Below are 16,937 nucleotides of genomic sequence, written 5' to 3'. Positions count from 1 at the left end.
CCAAATGTCTCCAACAGTCATTGCAGTTTTCCCACTTTTGCTTGGTTTTCAGTGTTTGCTTTTCAGAATTTCAAAGCATGAATTGAAGACTCAGAATTTAGAGAATAGAGTCCTTTTTTGCCTGGAAGGTTCCAGGGAGCCAGGCTCTGGAGCACTGGCTCCTTGGGTCTGAGAGAAACCACTGGCCCGTGGGGCAGCAGGGCTTGTCTGTGTTCTTGGTGGGAATGGCATTTTCTCAGGCAATGACCGCGTCCACAAGGACGGAACACCACCTGTGAGGATGCGGTTAGCAGCTCTCAGGAAATGCTCACAGTTTTTCTAGTCTGGATGCTGGAGCTTGGCCCGGGGAGCAGGCTTTCTTGGGCGATTTTAGTGGAGGGCGAGTGTCCTGCCAGTGACCGGGGATGGTCCCCTCCTTAGGGGTTGGGCAGGGCTTGTCATGCTTCCATTCAGGCCGTGTCCTCAGGGCCAGAGCCCACGACTGGTGACCTGCAGAGCAGAGTGCACAGCATCCTGCCCTCCCGCCCCCAGATTCAGAAGCTGGGTGCCGACAGTGAGGCCCTGGCGGCCGATAGCGTGAGGGCCATCAGCGTCAGCACTCTCTACCTGGTCAGCACCACTGTGGACAGGATGGGCGAGGTGAGCACCCCTGCCCTGGGGGACCCACCACCCTGCTCCTGACCCCTCGGTCTGGGAGCAGGTGTGGGGAGGCTGTGGGTGTGAGGAGGCTGCAGTGCAGGGAGGCCACGCTCCTACACACCCTGCACTGCCCCCAGGTCCTCTGGCCGTACCTGCTTGAGTTTCTGGTCCCCGTTCGCTTCACCAGGGCGCTGAGTCCACTCTGCAGGAGCCTTGTGCACTTGGCCCAGAAGAGGCAGGAGGCGGGGGCCCATGCTCCCCTCATCCAGTACAACGGCAACGGTGTGCCCCTGCCCCAGCCCAGCCCTCCCTCCCTGCCCCCCAAGGGGGCAGCCCTGAGTGCTGTGGTCTCTATCCTTGCAGTGCACCTCCCGTCTCCCTACGCCATCACCACCAGACTCCTGGTAAGCAGCTGCTCAGGCCCCAGTGGCTTCTCCTCCTAGCCAGGTGGCCTCCAGGCAGTGCCTACTCTGAGGGGTGTTGGGGTGGGGGTGGACTCTCCCTTAGTCCCTGTTGCCCCACCCTTGTGCTGTCACTTCCCCGGGAAGGACCATCAGGCACTCCGGGAGGGATTTGGGGAGCTGTGTCTCTGGGGCCTCCTTGCCCCCACCTGGGTGTCCGTGCTCGGCCTCAGGTGGAGCACTGTGGCCCAGGACGCTGGTGGAGGCCCCAACTCTGCCTTCTGCAGGCCGTGTCTTCCCATCCCTATGTGGGGGACGGTCGCGGGGCAGCCTCGCTGCGCCTCTTGAATGTCTTGCATCAGGACATCCACCCGGCCCTGGGTCAGCGGTGGGTGACCGCCATCCCCCTGCTGCTGGAGCACCTGGACGGTGAGGCCCAGGGGTGGGCGCTGCCGCTCTTCCTCTGACCCCGATTGTTGCCTGTTGGCATCAAGGCTGGCCACTGGAGACCAAGGTTTTATAAGTTGGAAGAAATTGCCTTTGCTGTGGTTCAGGAAAGGGCCTGGAGAGTGGGCTGGAAAGATGCTCCTTGTCTGGTGTCACCCGCAAGCTCACTGGATGTGGGCCCTTTCTTCCTCTATCCTGGAGCCGAAGGGGCCTGGGCCTGGTGGAGGGGACTCTGAGCTCTCCACTGCTGTCTGCCAGGCTGAACGGGTGACTGGTCATTTCAGAATACAGTGAAGAAACGCTGTCACAGAAGGAGTGGGAAGAAAAGCTGCTGGTGGTGAGAGAAGAGGAGAAGACGAGAGTTAGCCTGCTTTGGGAACAGGAGGAGAAGACGAGAGTTAGCCTGCTTTGGGAACAGGCCCTTTTCTGGCCGGGTGGGGAGGGCTGGGCCGTGGGTGCTGGGGGCACTGTACCCCCCGAGTGGTGGTGCTCGCCGTGACCTGAGGTGGTGGGGAGGGGCGCGGGGACAGGCGGGTGTCTCTGGGTGAGGACTGCGTGCTGCGATGGGGTCATATCACAGGGGCTGCTCTGGCCAGAGAGCCCTCCGTCCTGTCCCCTGCTTGGTTGAGGCCCCAGTGCCCCATGTGCTGCACACCTGACCACCCAGAATTTCTGTCTCAGCTTCAAAGTTACCTATGGCCATTCGGAGCTATGGCACAGGACCTGTGGTCACCGCCTGTGGCACCTGGGGCTTTGGGTTCTCCCCTAGGCCGGCCAGTGAGAGGCCGAGCCTGCCCTCATTGGTTGAGTTCCTGTCCGCAGTTTCTCCGGGATTCCCTGGCTGTCGTGTCTGACAACACCTGGGTCTGCCACCTGACCCTGGAAATGTGCAAGCAGCTACCCAACTACAACGGGACGCCCCTGGAGAAGGTGCATGGGGAGGGGAGCCCCAGGAGGAGGGGAGGGGGAAGGGGAGCCCCAGGAGGAGCTCCCCCAGGAGGAGGTGCAGGAGGACACACCGCCAGCAGTGCTGTGGGCACGGCCCTTGATCCTGTCCCCTGATTCCGTCTCTTGCTCCCTGAGCCTGTCTGATGGCCGCTGTGGTCCTGGCAGGACCTGGAGCAGAAGGCTGTGGGCTGGCGGCTGGAGACGCAGGGCTCCGCACCCACCTGCTGCTCCTCAGACAGTGCGCAGAGCACGTCTGGCCCTTGCAGTGGTGTGCAGTGGTGTGTCTGGCCTGTGGTGCAGGCACTGAGTGCCCCGCTAGGGGCATCCCTCCACTGGGGAGCTGGCACCAGCCCTTGTCTGGCTTCATTGCAGAACTTCCTGTACAAATGTGTCGGGACCACCCTGGGTGCCGCTTCAAGTAAGGTGGTGAGGAAGCACCTGCGGGAGCTGCTGGAGACGGCCCGATACCAGGAGGAGAGGGAGCACGAGGTGGCTGCCCCCCAGTGTGTGTGTGTGCACGCCTCCCCACCCCACCTTGCCCAGGTGTGAGTGCACCTGTGCCTCCCCAGGGCCTTGCCTGTTGCTTTGGGATCTGTGCCATCTCCCACCTGGATGACACCTTGGCCCAGCTGGACGACTTTGTGAAGTCAGACGTACTCAGAAAATCTGCTGGCATTTTCAACCTTTTTAAGGTAGTGAGGTCAGGCTGACAGCTGAGGGGGAGGCCTGGGGTGGGCTGGCCCGGGGTTTTGCCTTAGCTGCGGTGCCAGCATGCTGAGGTTCAGTAGGGCGGACAGCGTTGGTCCTAGAGCTTCCTGGGCTCGGTGCCCTGCAGGCCGGGGGTGGGGCAGGGAGCTGGCCTCCAGTCTCTGCTTCCTCATGGGTGGGGCCGGCATGTGTGGGCTCTCTCCCACACTGGGGTGGGGGGCAACGAACCGGCTCTGGGCAGCAGGATGGGAGCAGCCCCTTCCTGTCCCACCCCTGGTTTGTGTGTCATCTGCCCCCTGGTGGCTAGTGGGGGCTGCACATGGGCTGAAGCCAGTCGTTGGGGAGCATCTGCGCTGTCTGCTCCTACCCTAGCCCGTCTTCCTGGACCAGGGTTACCAGTGCCGGAGTCTCGGGCTGGTGTAGTATGAACAGGGCCCTAGGACAGAGGGGCCCTGGGCAGCTACCCAAGCGAAGACGGGGACCCCACCTGGCCCTTTGGAAGCTCTCAGTCCCCAGCCCCTCCGCCTGCTTGCCCCTCCCACTGTGGTCCCGGCCTGCGTCCTTTCCCTTTTGACCCTTGGTCCCCAACAGGCCCCAGACTCCTCAGTCAAGTGGCATCTTCCTTCAGACTGGCTCTGCCGTTCTTTGGCACCTGGGGTCAGAGGGCGCGGCTCCTGTTGGGGGTGTGATTGTCACAGAGTTCTGACTTCTCAGAATCGAAGTGAGAGTGAGGCCAACAAAGTGAGGAGTGCGCTGATCCTGTGCTATGGGCATGTGGCGGCCGGGGCCCCGCGCGAGCTGCTGCTGGCCAGGGTGGAGGCGGACTTGTTCTGGAACATGTCCGAGTGCTTCAGCACCAAGGTGGGCGTCTTCTGGGTGTCTCAGTGGCTTGGGGCAGGGCGCTGCCTCAGCAGCCGCTTATGTGACTTGTCTCACTTCTGTTGTCCAGGTTCTGGGGATAAAGGTAGAAACCCAGGTACAGTGTGCGGGGCCTGGGCTCTCTCCTCTGTCTGGGCTGGCCGGGGTGGCAGCGGGGCACTCCTGGGGCATCCTAGTCCCAGTTCAGGCAAGGCCTGCAGGACGGCCCTCTAGGGCCTAGGAGCTCCTGCCCTGCCCAGGCCCCGGAGGTTGGGGGGACGGAGGGGAGGTGGTGGCTCCCAGGCCGGGCAGGGGCCTCAGTGTGCCCCTCTCCTGGCTCCACTCCATCTCTGCCAGGGCCTGGTTGGGGGAGTTCTGCAGCCAGGCAACAGCCTCTGCCTCACTAACACAACTCCCTTGTGGACTCTGGCACTAACCTGGGAACTTTCTCTGGGAGTGGCTGGGCTGTCCCCTTGAAGAGCGGACCCCCACCACCCTGGGTCTCCTGGGGTCTCTGGGCCGGGGCTGTTCTGTGAACTCTCTCTCTGACTCAGCCCTTTAGAGCTGGGGGCCAGCCCTCTGCTGGGGCTCTGCCAGAGCAGCTGCGTCCCCTCCACTTGGGGGAGGCAGCTGGATAGCGCCTGGCGAACCTGCAGTCATCTGCCCAGGGTTGTGACCCCGGGACCCCCAGGTTGGGCCCACAGCCAAAGGCCTTGGGTTCCTTCGCAGACCCATCTTGGCCTACGTGGAGGACTGGCCGAGAGCCCGTAGACTGGAGGGGAGTCCACGTCTGGCTTGCAGGAGAGTGGCTGGCGCCCTGGCCTCGCCACTGTGGGTGGCCCCCTCCCATCGGGCTCAACCCCTGGGCCTCGGGCCTTGGTGGCTCCCACAGCCCAGTTGTCCTTGCAGGACCCGGCCCTGAGACTGAGCCTGGTGCAAAGTGTGTGCATGGCCACCCAGGCCATCTGCAGCAGTGCCCACAGCAGCTCCTTCCACCTCTCGAGGAAGGCGGAGCTGGTGGCGCAGATGGTGGTGAGTGTGGGCGGGCTGGGGAGGACCGAGCCCCCGGCTTGTGGGGCCTGACCCGGGGGCAAGCTGGAGCTTTGGCCAAGGGCTGCCCTGCGGCTGCTCTCCCAGGAGTTCATCAGAGCGGAGCCCCCAGACTCGCTGAAGACGCCCATTTGGAAGAAGGCCATGCTTGCCTGCACGTACCTGGTGTATCCTTTCCTTGGGGGGCGGCTGTGGGGGGCCCTCTGCGTGAGAGCTGGGCCTTAACTGGCGGCTCAGTACCCTGGAGCCGGCCCTGGAGGAGCAGGTGCAGGCGGACCTGATTCACAGCTGCCTGCACCGTGTCATGGCCGTGCTGCCGGAGCCAGAGGAGGGGGACAGCCCCCAGGAGGTATCAGCGGCCCCCACAGTGGGGGGGGACCCCCAGGAGGTATCAGCGACCCCTGTGGTGGGAGGTGGGGGACAGCCCCCAGGAGCTATCAGCGGCCCCCATGGTGGCCCTGTCCAGGGGTGGGGGCTCACAGCAGGACTGGCAGCTTCTCTTGTTCCAGTCCCTGTACCTGGACACCGTGCAGGTCCTCAAGGACTTGCTGACGAGCCTTCTTCTGTGGAACATGACGCCCCTGGGTCTGCAGGTCATGTTGGAGGTGTGTGGCAGGCAGTGGCACTCTGTGCAAGCGGGGGGCGGCCTGCGAGCCAGTGGGCAGGGCCCCTCTGGCCTGGGGGTTATGCAGATGGGTGCAGTCTGAGCAGACAGGGGTTCGGAGCTTGATCTCTCTGCTCCCCCATCGTGGGGCCTGGACAGAGAGACCCTGAGGTGCCCCATATGGGCACTCCTGACCCTCTGAGGCCATCATGATGGTGGATGGTGTCTAGGAACACCATGTCCTTGCATGGGCATGGCTAGAGATTACGCCAGGGGTGGCCGTGGCCGTAAGCCACATCAGCAGGACAGAATGAGGGGGTGGGGGAGCGCTGCCCAGGGGGCCCACTCTGATCTGGTGCACTGGCCCCCGTGCCCAGAGGGTGGCCTGGCAGGGAGGCTGCCCCAAGCTGCACCTATTGAAGCCCCTTCTTCCTCAGCACCTGAGCCCATGGATCAAGTCCCCGAGGGGCCACGAGCGGGTGCGGGCGGTCGGCCTGAGTGCCTGCCTGCTGCAGTTCTTCCTTCAACACCTGCAGATCAGCGTGAGTGCCCCAGGGCGGCCTGTGAGGCCCCTCTTCAGCCGCATGCCCATCCCTTGGCCCGGGGCCACAGCATGGGGCCCTCGCGTCTCCCACTGCCTGGTGCTGTGAGTGGCACTGTCCTCTCCTGGGCTGTGGACAGAGGACCACAAGGGTCAGCAAGTGTCCCCAGGGCTGGCCACTCAGCATTGAACCTGATGGGCAGCCTCATCCTTAGGAGCCTGCCCGACACAGGGAAGGGTGATGGGTGTTGGAGGCAGAAGCCGCAGCTCCGGCCAAGGTAGGGACTTGTGAACCCCTGGAGCGCGGCAGAGAAGACAGCACCGTTAGTTGGAACAGTGGGAAGGAGCGCCTCCCAGAGCCCCGTGGTTACTTTGCATTTTAGTTTTTGTTGGGGTTCAGCAGCTCCTCTTCCCTTGTTAGAACCTCGCAGTTGTTCTTACGAGGCCGTTACTCTGCTGGCTTTAGGGTAGACGGGCATGGTCCTCCTACGCTCCCGCGTGGCCTTGACAGGAGTGTACCAAGGGCTCCTGTGCTGATAATGGTGGACCTGGCCACCCCAGCCCCCGGCCCTAGCAGAGGCACGGTCTGTCGCTGCTGTCTCCACTGTACATAATCATTTACTTATTGTGGTAGGCAGGAGAACTGGACTTCTGGATACTTAGGAACTGGTAGGAACTGGGTAGTTTATAAGGAATAAAATTTCTCTATGACTCTTAATGAGTGTTTAGTTAATTCTCTGCTCTTCAGACACACAGCCACAGCCGTTCACAAAGGCCATGAGTTTGGCCTTTCTCACCATTTCGACACCTGCTGGCTTGTGCTGCTGACTGCAGGAAGGTGGACACTGGCGGTGGCCCCAAGCCATTAACTCTCAAGCAAGATGCTCGTTGGTTGGCAGTGTTTATTTTTTTGTTGTGTTCAGGGCATCGTCTGTTGGCTGGCTTTCCTACCCAGGTTCTCCCATGGCCTGTTTTTCACGTAACCCTGGTCCAACCAGAGTTCATTTTGCATTCGTGATGAGACAGGGCTCTGCCCTTGTGGAGAGGAACGCAGCTGGTGGCCCTCAACCCCCGTCCAGCCTCCCCCTGGTTTTGGGAGGAGTAACAGCGTGGAGCCCCACACCTTTCAAGAGCCTGTGCTGGGCAGGCGCGTGGTGGCCCCTCCCAGGGAAGCCACTTGTGTGTGGGCTGTGTGTGGGTGGTGGGTAGCTGATGTCCCCCAGTTTGGGGCATAGGAAACAGGGCCCTTTGCTCAGAGCACGGTTGAGAGGCTCTGTATTCAAGGAAAGCAGGAAAGGCTCTGAAGAACAGGCCCAGTCCCCATGGGGATGAAAGGGCTTGTGTAGCACCCCTTGGCTTTTGGGGCAGGAATTCCACGTGTCTGAGGAGTGATCAGAAGCCGACCATGCCCTGTCCACACCGCTGCTTTCCCAGCTCTCGTCCCTCTTGGGACCCACCCTGGGCTGGGGGAGGGCTGCCCTCTGGTCACAGGCCTGCCCATATCTGGGTCCAGGGGGTACAGGTACCTGCCCACCCCAGCGACTCCTGAGCCCCAGTGCCATCTCTGGCTATCTGCCCCCAGAGTCCCCACGGCAGCCCTATGTCTGCCTCTCCAGGCCCTGGTGCCCTTCCACAACCTGGGCCTCCTCATTGGCCTCTTCTCCCCACGGTGCGCCGACCTCTGGCCTGCCACTCGCCGAGAGGCTGTGAGCTGCATCCACTCCCTGCTATACCTGCAGCTGACCTGTGTGGGTGAGCCCCCCTGGCTGGGCAGCAGTGTCTGTGTGTTAGGGGGATGAGGGAGCAGAGGCTGGGCCTCTGGTGGCCAGGGAAGGCCTGCATCCACCCCACGTGCCCTGCTGCCTTGCAGGCTTCTCGCGAGACTACCAGGACGACGTGGCTGAGCAGCTCCTCAGCCTCAAAGATGGCCTGGTGCACCCTGACCCTGCCATTCTCTTCCATACCTGCCACAGCATTGCCCAGGTACCTGCCAGTGGCCGCTGCAGCAGCTCCTTGCACGTACGGGCTGTGTGGGTGCCAGCTGGGCAGGCAGGCAGGTCTTATCAGAGTTCTGTGTCCAGCACCAGCCCGCCCCTCCTGCACTTGCTGGGCCCACCCTCCGGGGCCCAGTAGGGCGTGGCAGGAGCTCAGCCTCTGGCTCCACAAGGTTGAGAAAGCTGCCCTAGCCCACCCGGTGACTCCCAAGCCAGGACAGTGCTTCTGTTCCACTTGGTGACTGGAAATGACCCTCAGGGGTCTGGAGGCTTTCTCTCCTGCTGAAGATGGAAGGGAAGGGGGTTAGCAGGGCCCTTTGTGGGGGTCAGCAGGGCTGAGACATTGAGAAGCAAAGACCCAGCCCAAGGGGAGTCCAGGGGGAGTGGGAACTTCATGTTTGGGGGTCAGACTTTCTAAATATTCATCCACTTTTGTGATTTTATTTCTTCTCTGTACAGAGTTTATCTGCCCTAACTTCTGGTTGCTCTCTGTTATGTGGAGGGAGCACAGGGACTCTCTTATGTGGGAGGAGCTGAGGGTGCTTTGGAGCCTCTGAGGCTGGGGAGTCCAGGATAGAGCATGCCCCCATCTGCCCTTGACTCTACTCTAGAGAGGCTGCACACCAGGACCACTCCTAGTCTACCCCGCTGGTCAGGAGAAGCCTCTGGGAGGGTGCTGACCTGGGCCCTGCAGATGCCCAGGGACCCCCTTCCAGGGGCCTGGAGGCCAAGGGCTGCACCTAGACCTGGCTTCAGTCTGGGTAGGGGTCCTGGGCGTGGGCCACCCCACCCCGCACTGGCAGAAGCTCTAAAGGCTTTAAGGGCCTGTAAGAGGGTGGGAAGGGCTGGAGGAGGGGTTTGAAAGGGGCCAGTCCTTCCCTGAGAAGCTGTCCCTGGGATGCCACGCCCCGAAGGTGTGCTGAGCCCCTCCTCTCTGTCTTCCTGACACAACTGTCCTCCTAGCTTATTGCCAAGCGCCTCCCTCCAGATCAGCTCATCAACCTCTTGCTAACCTTGTTTGAGAGCCTGGGAGATCCCGACAAGAACTGCTCGAGAGCTGCCAGCGTCATGATCAACTGCCTGCTGAAGGAACGGGGCAACATGCTGCAGGAGAAGGTGGGGCCTGGGGGCGGGGCCAGGGCCTGGTCTAGAGCTCCCTGGGGGCATGGCGTGGGCGTGGTCATGTCCAGAGGGTCAGCCGGGAATGCCGGTGGGCAGGGCTGGTAACCTGGGGCTCCCCACCCAACTCCCTGCTCTGTGAAGGTTTGGCCCTCAGCACTCTGCACTTCTCCCTGTGGGCCTGATGGGATAAATCTTCCTCTTCTCTTTGAAGACTGAACTAGGCGAAAGTAACTGCTCAGAACGTAAAGATAGAAAAGGCAATTGAAAGGGAAAGGCCAGTGCTAGGGTCTGTGATTGGGCACTGAGCCGGCACAGGCTGAGCACCCTGCTCACATTGCTGGTGAGGACAGGGGTCCACAGGGTCACTAGGTGCTGGCACAGAGGCTTCCGCGGCAGGTCCAGCCCAGAGCAGAGGCGTCCGGGACACGCAGATCCTGCCCTATCCACCATCCCATCATCACCTTTGAGGCCTTCTGGCCATGAGCTCATGTGGCGGCCCACGTGGTCCCCAAACAGTTGCCAGCCACCCTGACAGATGTGCTCAGGTCCTGAGGCCTGAACAGGCTCCAAAGCTCAGGTGACTGCTAGATGAGTGCTAGATTCATGGCTGCCCGTGAGTCCTATGAACTACATGACCCAGCAGGTGCGTTCCCATGTGCTTGGACAAAGATTTAAGCTCCCTATTAAAGTGAAGCATAGCAATAGAAAAGGGGGGTTGTGCTAAGTGGACAGCCTTGGGGTTCACAGGAGCAGAGGCCCTACCAACCCCAGAGCCCCTGGCACCCCAGCTGGCTCCACAGGGTGCCACTAGCTCTCTGCAGCACAGAGCAGGGCTTGGGATGCACCTCGTGTAGCAGGAGCCTCACGTCTGGTGTGCATGGCCGTCGTCTGTGGGACGGCGTGTCTTCCAGGCCTGGCCCACGTGGGTCGCCCCATCACTCCCTCACGCCCACCTCAGCAAGTGCTGGGCAGTTCCCAGTCTGAGCACAAGTGCTGCTGGAGTCAGGCTCCTTTGGACCTGAGGGTGCATTTCGGTTGGAGACACGGCCAGGAAAGTGACTGGGGCCGCAGGAAAGCTGTCCCAGGGCTGTCAGAAGGCCTCGGGGCTGTCCCAGCTCCTTCGCGCATGTTTCTCTGTGGCTTATGACCTGGAACACTTGCATGTTTCTTGGCTACTCAGATCTCCTCCATGAGGAGAGTGATCTTGGCCATTTTCTTCTGGGTGGTCTGTGCTTTTCTTACCAGTTTGCAGAAGTACTTTGTATATTCTGGGTACAAGTCCTGTATTGGATGGGTCCCTCACAGGTGTTTTCTGGGGGGAGGCGAAGCAGGAGCTGCCAGTGGAGAAGCCCTGTGTGGAGGGGCCACCTGCCGAGGTGGGGGTGGGGGTGTGTGTGGTGTGGCGCCTGGAGGGGAACGTGTGCCATTGTGGGACCCCAGCCAGGGCCTGAGGCTGTGGGGCAGGGAGTGGAAGGAGGATGGAGGAGGGTGTGACTGCAAGCGACGGCCAGGGGTTGACGGGCCAAGGTTCAGGTTTTGCACTGAGTGGGGCTCCTGGGTCAGCTCTGAGTGGTAGAAAGGTAGCCTTGGGGCTCTGTGTGGGGGGAGGGGGACAGCCGGACTGCAGGCCGTGGCCGCTGGTGGTCCTGGTGTCTGTATATACATGCACACGTTTTGTTGATTCGTTCCTTTGTCGTGGACACTTGGTCTGCTTCCTTCTCTTGGCTGTTGTGAGCCATGCTGCTGTATAACGTGGGTGAAAGGCATATCTCTTCAGGATCCTATTTTGTTTTGGGTAAACATCTGGAAGTGGAATTGCAGGATCTTATGGTGATTCTATTTTGAATTTTCAGAGGAACCGCTATACTGTTTTCCATAGTGACTACACCCGTTTACGTTCCCACCAGCAGGGCACGGGGGTTCTGGCCAGTATTGGTCAATGCCTGTGTTTTTAATAGTGGCCACCCTGATGTGTGTGAAGCAGCATGTCATACTGGTTTCAACTTGCTATTCCTCTGCAGTGAGTGATGTGGATATGCTTGCCAGCCATTTGTCTTCTTTGGAGAAGTCAACATCCCTGCCCATTTCCAGATCAGGTTATTGGATTCGATATCATTTTGGAACTGTAGGAGCTGCTTGTACTCTGAAATTAACACATTATCAGATACATGACTGGCAGGTGTTTTTGCATAGGTCGTCTTCTCCCTAGATCGTGTCTTTTGCTGCAGCTCCACATGCAGTGCTTTGAGGCTCATCTCCAAGGAGTCATTACCAAATCCAGTGTCCCGAAGATTTCCGTTTTTCTCTAGAAGTTTACTAGTAGTTTTGAGTCCTGCCCGTACTGGATAAATCAGGGTGCCTCTCCCGGGGCCCATGTGCTGAGCTGGCTGCCGGCCTCCAGAGCTGCTAGGCTGTCTCCTCCGGCTCAGCCTGCAGACCCACTCAGCACACCCACCCCAGGGTGGTGTCCCTGCCCCACGCTTCCAGTCTGTCTGCAGCAGGCCCCTCTAGCTCACGTGACAGGGACACTGGCATCAGCGCCATTGGTACCATTTCCTTTCTTGCCCTGAGAGCCTGCTGGGGGACCCCCAGAGACACCTGGACAGTCGGACTTGAGTTTCTCTGATACCGAATCAGAAAAAGGAGTCCTAGTCGGTGACCTGTGGCCGGGCTGACCCCTGCCCCAACACCCCAGGATGGTCAGGTGGGCGCAGAGGGAACTGGGGGTCAAGGGCAGAGGGACATGGCAGGAACGAACAGCTGCCTCCCAACGTGCAGGCATGGGAAGCAGCGCCGCTCCACAGAGATGGCCGGCAGACCCGAGGCAGAGGGTGCCCCAGCCCAGTGGTTCCTCCTGGGCATGTGCCTGGGTGAGGCAGCCGTGCCCACAAAAATCTGTGCAGGTTAAGGAGTGGGGGGACCCCATGAAGAGGGTTCCCAGTCTGGAGCTGCGGGTGTGGGCTGCTGAGGGCGAATGTGGAGCAGCCCAGCAGGCCTGAGGTGGCCCTGAGCCCCCTGGGCAGGGTGGGCCCCGCTCACCAGTCCCGGGAAACCGAGAACCCGGTGCGGACACAGCCAGAGCCACCACACCTGAGCACTGGAGTACCATCACGGCTCCAGAGAGGTCCAAGCTGCTCTTGGGGCTCATGGGTATTGCTGCTGAGAAAGTCTGCAGAAGCAAAGACAACAGAGACAGATGAGCTGAGACAGTGTCTCAGACTGACACCCAAGGGAGCAAATGGAAACAGGGAAAAAATTACACGCAGAAATTTGAAATGCAGTAAAGTAGACATACAGGCAGTTATGTTCCAGGGGACTTTGAGAACCTGGGGTGAGGGACAGGCCTCCGCAGGGCGCCACCATCACCGGCACCCACGAAAACTGTACCAGCGCCAGCCAGCCAGGCCTGGGGTCTTCTGGGGAGCCCTGCCGCTCATGGCTGAGAAAGAGCCCAGGAGACTGGAGTGAACCACGCTCCTTGCCCCAGAGACGGTGTGGCCTGTTCCAGTGGCACTGTGAATGGGACGATCACAGCCCATCTACCCACGAACGTCACTGGGCCCACGCCAACGGCCAAGACGAGAACCCAGCCACAGTTGGCTCAGGGCCACCCTCCTGCCAGGCTTCCTGAGCAGGCTCAGTGTGGCGGCAGCCAGCTGGTCAGGGAGGCGCAGCTGGATGGGCTGAGGGTCGGGGCCGATGGGCGGAGCCATAGCAAAGAGGTCCAGGTCCTTAGAAGGTCGTCAGCCTTGTGGACTCGGGTCATAGAAAGAGGACTTGGTTATGTTTACAAATCCTTTGAGAACTGTGGTGACAGAGCCCCTCCTTCAGGCTGGCCACACGTGTGCCTACATTTCCCCCCTGCCCCTGTCCCCGCTGTGGGCGTGGGTCCCGTCAGAGCTTGGCGGGCCCTTCCCTCTGCTCTTGGGCCCAGGGCCCCCGGGGGGTCCTCAGCCAGCCCTGCCCCAGGGTGGAGCCCACGACCGCCAGCTGCCCCATGCAGGGGGCCCTGTCCCTGGGGCCGTGGCCAGCACTGTCATCAACTTTCGCCTCATACCAGGACACTTCCTAGCTGTCCAATATGGACGGTGCGGGGCGGCACCCCATCGGCTCGGGCCGCCGGGTGCCCTTGCTGCCCATCGGCTGCTGCTCAGCCGCCACGGCCAGAAAGCCCGCCCCTCCTAGCCAAGCCTATGGCCTGGGAGGAGGGACGGAGCGCTTTCCGGTGAGGAGTGGGCAGCTGTGTCTTGCCTGCAGGGGTCCAGGCAGGGTCACCCTGTGAGCCTCAGCACTCACCCCCGTGGCCTGGCCCTCCCACTCTGTCCCCTCAGGTTGTGTGTTTCTGTCTGTCCTGGCACCTCCCGCCAGCAGGCCCCTCTTGGGTTCCTGTCCCTTCCCACATGGACTCTGGGGCCATGAGTCATCTCCCTTGGCCCTCAGGGCTCTGGCTCCTGTCCTTCTTCATCAGGGCTGGGAGCAAGGAGCCCCGACATCACCGGCGGGTGAGGGGTGCTGGCTTCCCTGGCCCCAGGGATTGGTGCGCACGTGGGCATGTCCTGCCGCTGGCCTGACTGCCGCCTGCCCACAGGTGCCCGAGATTGTGAGTGTGCTGCGCTCCAAGCTGCAGGAGACCCAAGAGGAGCACATCCTACAGGCCGCACAGCACAGCGTGTTTGCCCTGGCCACCCACCACTGTGCCTCTGTGGTGTCCAACCTTCTGGGCAGCCCCCTGCCCTTTGACAGGTACCTGGTGCTCACCCACCTGCAGGGATGGATCGGGTTCCATGCTCTGGTGTCCCCACGCCTGACCAAGTATTTGTGGGCCCCCTAATCCTGTGTGTGGGAGCCTGGAGGCCCTGGCACTGGGCCGGGTGGAGATGGCTTGCTCTCTTGGGCAGTGCTCGCCAATTTTCTGGGGCTGGTGCTCTGCCGGGCCTCCATCCACCATCATCCATGAGCAAGACCCTGGCCCAGGGCCCTCCTCGAGCCAGGAAAGGTCTCCATTTGCCACCCTGGCTCCCGAGGATACCACTGGCGCATCAGTGACACTCCAGTTGCCGCCATGGGGTTCTCAGGGCAGAGCGTGTCCACACCGGGCCTGTGCCAGGCCCTGTGGGTCCCCAGTCCCCAGGGCCCTTGCTTCTGCGCTAAGGCCTCCAGGCAGCCTTTGCTCTGCTCCCAGTGCTTCCAGAGCTCAGGGCCCGCTGGGCATGCCTTTCTTTGGGTCCACGTGGTGGATGGAGCCGGCACCTGTGATCTGGAGACCCCCACGCCAGGGGACAGGGAGGCAGCGCATCCTTCCCTGTGGTTGCGGCCTGAAGCGCCTGCACCTGCCCCAGAGTGCGGCTCCCACGGCCTGCTTGGCTCTCGCTTAGACAGCGGGCACCACTCCCCAGATGCGGCGGTCCTGTTTGCCACTGCCCCTCCTGCCATCACTGTCAGCCTTTTACCCTTTGCGCTCCAGGGGTCCCTTTCCCAGAGTAAACCACACTTGATAGCTGATATGGTTGGGATTAAACCAACTGCCTATTTTTCTTCCCTTGGTCTTTTTTATCTTCCTTCCTGTCTTTTTAGATTGACAGGGCCTTGTTGCAGTTTCACTTTTCACTCGGTTAGTTTGGAAGTTGCACTTCTGTGTCTGGACCACGTTTACTCAGCCATCCCTCTCCAGGGCTGTTGCCGGGTTTGGAGCTTGAGCTCAGCACATGCCTCCCTTTAGCTTGAGTAAGAGGATGTGTCCTTTCTGGCTCCTGTGAGCCCAGATTAGGCTGAGGCCAAGGGACGCGCACGGGGTGTCCCTTGTTGATGGTGCTCTGCATCTTCTGGCAGAGAGGAGTCGGAGGCTTTCAGTTCTTAGTCCTGCCAGGGGGCTCCCTGGCTTCTCGAGCCTGTGAGTTAGTGTCAGTGTCTGTCAGCAGCTCTCCCGACTTTCAGCCTGTCTCTTCAGACACCGTCTCCCTTCTGCTTGTGAGACGCCACTCGAATGTGCGCTCACCCCCACCACCCTGCCCCTGACACCTCTGCTTCTGAACATCTGATGACCCTTCCCTGCGGGGTTCTGGGCAACTTCCTCCACTTGTCTTCCAGTTCACCATTTCTCTCTCCTGCCGTGTCCAGGCTGATGTCAAGTACGTCACCGAGCACAGCGCTGCGTGTCTTGTCTCATCATTTCTAAAGGGCTGTTGGTTCGCTTCCAAATGTACTCTGTGTTTAGAGTTTCTGGTTCTGGTTAGATCTCTGATGTCTGTCGCTTCTCCCTGTAAACGTACCGTGCAGCTGCAAACCTGTGTAAACGCTGGGGCTGGGGTAGCTCGGGCCTCCTGCAGCCTCTGCCTGACTTCACCTGCATGCCTCTTTGGCCACGTGCTGCTCTTTGCTCAGAAGTGACTTGCAGGCGTGCTTGGGGCTGGGGTGACAGTGACTCCTCTAGGGAGCCCAGTGTCTGCTTCTGGCAGCTCCAGGGGACACCTCCCCACGACTGGGTCTCTGCTCACCATCAAGCTGCCTGGTTAGGATCCTGGGTTGGAGGAAGGGGTCACTCAGGGCCTGGAGTCAGGGTGCTGTTTGTGGCCTGGCTGGAGCCGAGGCCGGTGGGCATGCCGGGGCTGTGGAGCTGGGGCCGGCAGAGGCCTCAGAGGAGTTGTTCTCCTGCCCCTCCAGCCACACCTGCACCCTGTGGCGAGCACTGGCCTTGGAGCCCGGCCTCGCTGCACAGGTCCTGGGGCTGCTCCTGGAGAAGATAAGCAAGGACGTCCTGTTTGAGGAGAGCCAGGCCTTCCTGCTGAGCAGCACGCCGGACCGCGTGGCCACCCTGCTGCCCCTCGCAGTGAGTAGGGGCTGGGCCGGCACGCACCGCCCCCTCTGCCCTCCCCCGTGGGCCCAGAAGGCGATGAGGGGCCACGTGGCCGCTGCCAGAGGGCCCCATGGGGAGCCTGGGTTGCGCCTTGCTGGCACCTGGCAGCTGATGGGAACCCTGGAGCCGGCGAGCTGTGAGCCCAGGCTCGTAAAGTCCCCGCAGGTGTAGGCCCCCAAGGGAGCCCACTCTATTTCATCCTACGGGAAAAAAAATAAACCCAGCTTGGCAGCATTTCCACAGTGAAACAGCTGCAAGAATTTCCTTCTCCTGCTGAGGAGCCAAGAGCAGATGCTGGGAGCTGGTCCTCAAGGTGGCCACGTTGCCCCGGGCCTGCCTTCTGCCCCGTGGGCCAAGCTGGACAGGGCTGGGCTCCTCATCTCACCCCCACAGCTACCCCTCCCAGGGCCCAAGAGCTCAAGGAATGCCGGGTGCCTGCAAAGAAAGAGGAGCTGTAGGCTGGTTTTTGTCCCGGGTGCAGGGTCCAGCATTCTCTGAGCCTACCCTGAGGGTAGGGGCAGAGGCTGAGGTGGCCCGTCCACAGGCCACCTGTGCACTGCACGAGGTCGCATCTGCCCCGGCGTCCGGGCCAGCAGTGCTGGAGCTCTACCCCCAGCTGTTTGTGGCACTGCTGCTGCGGGTCAGCTGCACCGTGGGTGTCCAGCCGCCCAGGCAGCTGCAGGCCAAGGAGAGGAGGAGCGCCAGCTCGGGCCTGGCCTCACGGAGCCTCGAGCCTTGCAGGTGAGTGGGCCTGGCCTGGCACCCCCAGGCC

At 61.4% G+C, this 16,937-nt stretch overlaps 1 protein-coding gene across 18 annotated transcripts in view; it reads left to right on the top strand.

Moving 5' to 3' along the window:
- Positions 1–16,937, top strand: part of MROH1 (maestro heat like repeat family member 1) — a 49,794-nt gene that overhangs the window by 29,444 nt on the left and 3,413 nt on the right. For 6 of the 18 annotated variants that reach the window (XM_070803011.1, XM_070803004.1, XM_070803014.1 and 3 more), the window contains 21 exons: positions 454–639; positions 777–921; positions 1,003–1,043; positions 1,274–1,469; positions 1,772–1,884; positions 2,310–2,417; positions 2,808–2,924; positions 3,005–3,127; positions 3,858–4,004; positions 4,093–4,119; positions 4,911–5,033; positions 5,139–5,218; positions 5,289–5,439; positions 5,546–5,656; positions 6,093–6,197; positions 7,813–7,948; positions 8,067–8,179; positions 9,154–9,306; positions 13,901–14,055; positions 15,973–16,138; positions 16,710–16,906. In XM_070803011.1, coding sequence (XP_070659112.1) covers positions 454–639; positions 777–921; positions 1,003–1,043; positions 1,274–1,469; positions 1,772–1,884; positions 2,310–2,417; positions 2,808–2,924; positions 3,005–3,127; positions 3,858–4,004; positions 4,093–4,119; positions 4,911–5,033; positions 5,139–5,218; positions 5,289–5,439; positions 5,546–5,656; positions 6,093–6,197; positions 7,813–7,948; positions 8,067–8,179; positions 9,154–9,306; positions 13,901–14,055; positions 15,973–16,138; positions 16,710–16,906 — 2,693 coding nt within the window. The remainder of the gene's footprint in view (positions 1–453; positions 640–776; positions 922–1,002; positions 1,044–1,273; positions 1,470–1,771; positions 1,885–2,309; positions 2,418–2,807; positions 2,925–3,004; positions 3,128–3,857; positions 4,005–4,092; positions 4,120–4,910; positions 5,034–5,138; positions 5,219–5,288; positions 5,440–5,545; positions 5,657–6,092; positions 6,198–7,812; positions 7,949–8,066; positions 8,180–9,153; positions 9,307–13,900; positions 14,056–15,972; positions 16,139–16,709; positions 16,907–16,937) is intronic. The other 12 variants (XM_070803019.1, XM_070803015.1, XM_070803018.1 and 9 more) reach the window with 11 other exon arrangements.

This window comes from Bos indicus, chromosome 14, assembly GCF_029378745.1.
Source record: "Bos indicus isolate NIAB-ARS_2022 breed Sahiwal x Tharparkar chromosome 14, NIAB-ARS_B.indTharparkar_mat_pri_1.0, whole genome shotgun sequence".
Classification (NCBI taxonomy): domain Eukaryota; kingdom Metazoa; phylum Chordata; class Mammalia; order Artiodactyla; family Bovidae; genus Bos; species Bos indicus.
Note: the sequence above shows the minus strand (reverse complement) of the source record. Positions and strands in the feature narration are given on the sequence as shown.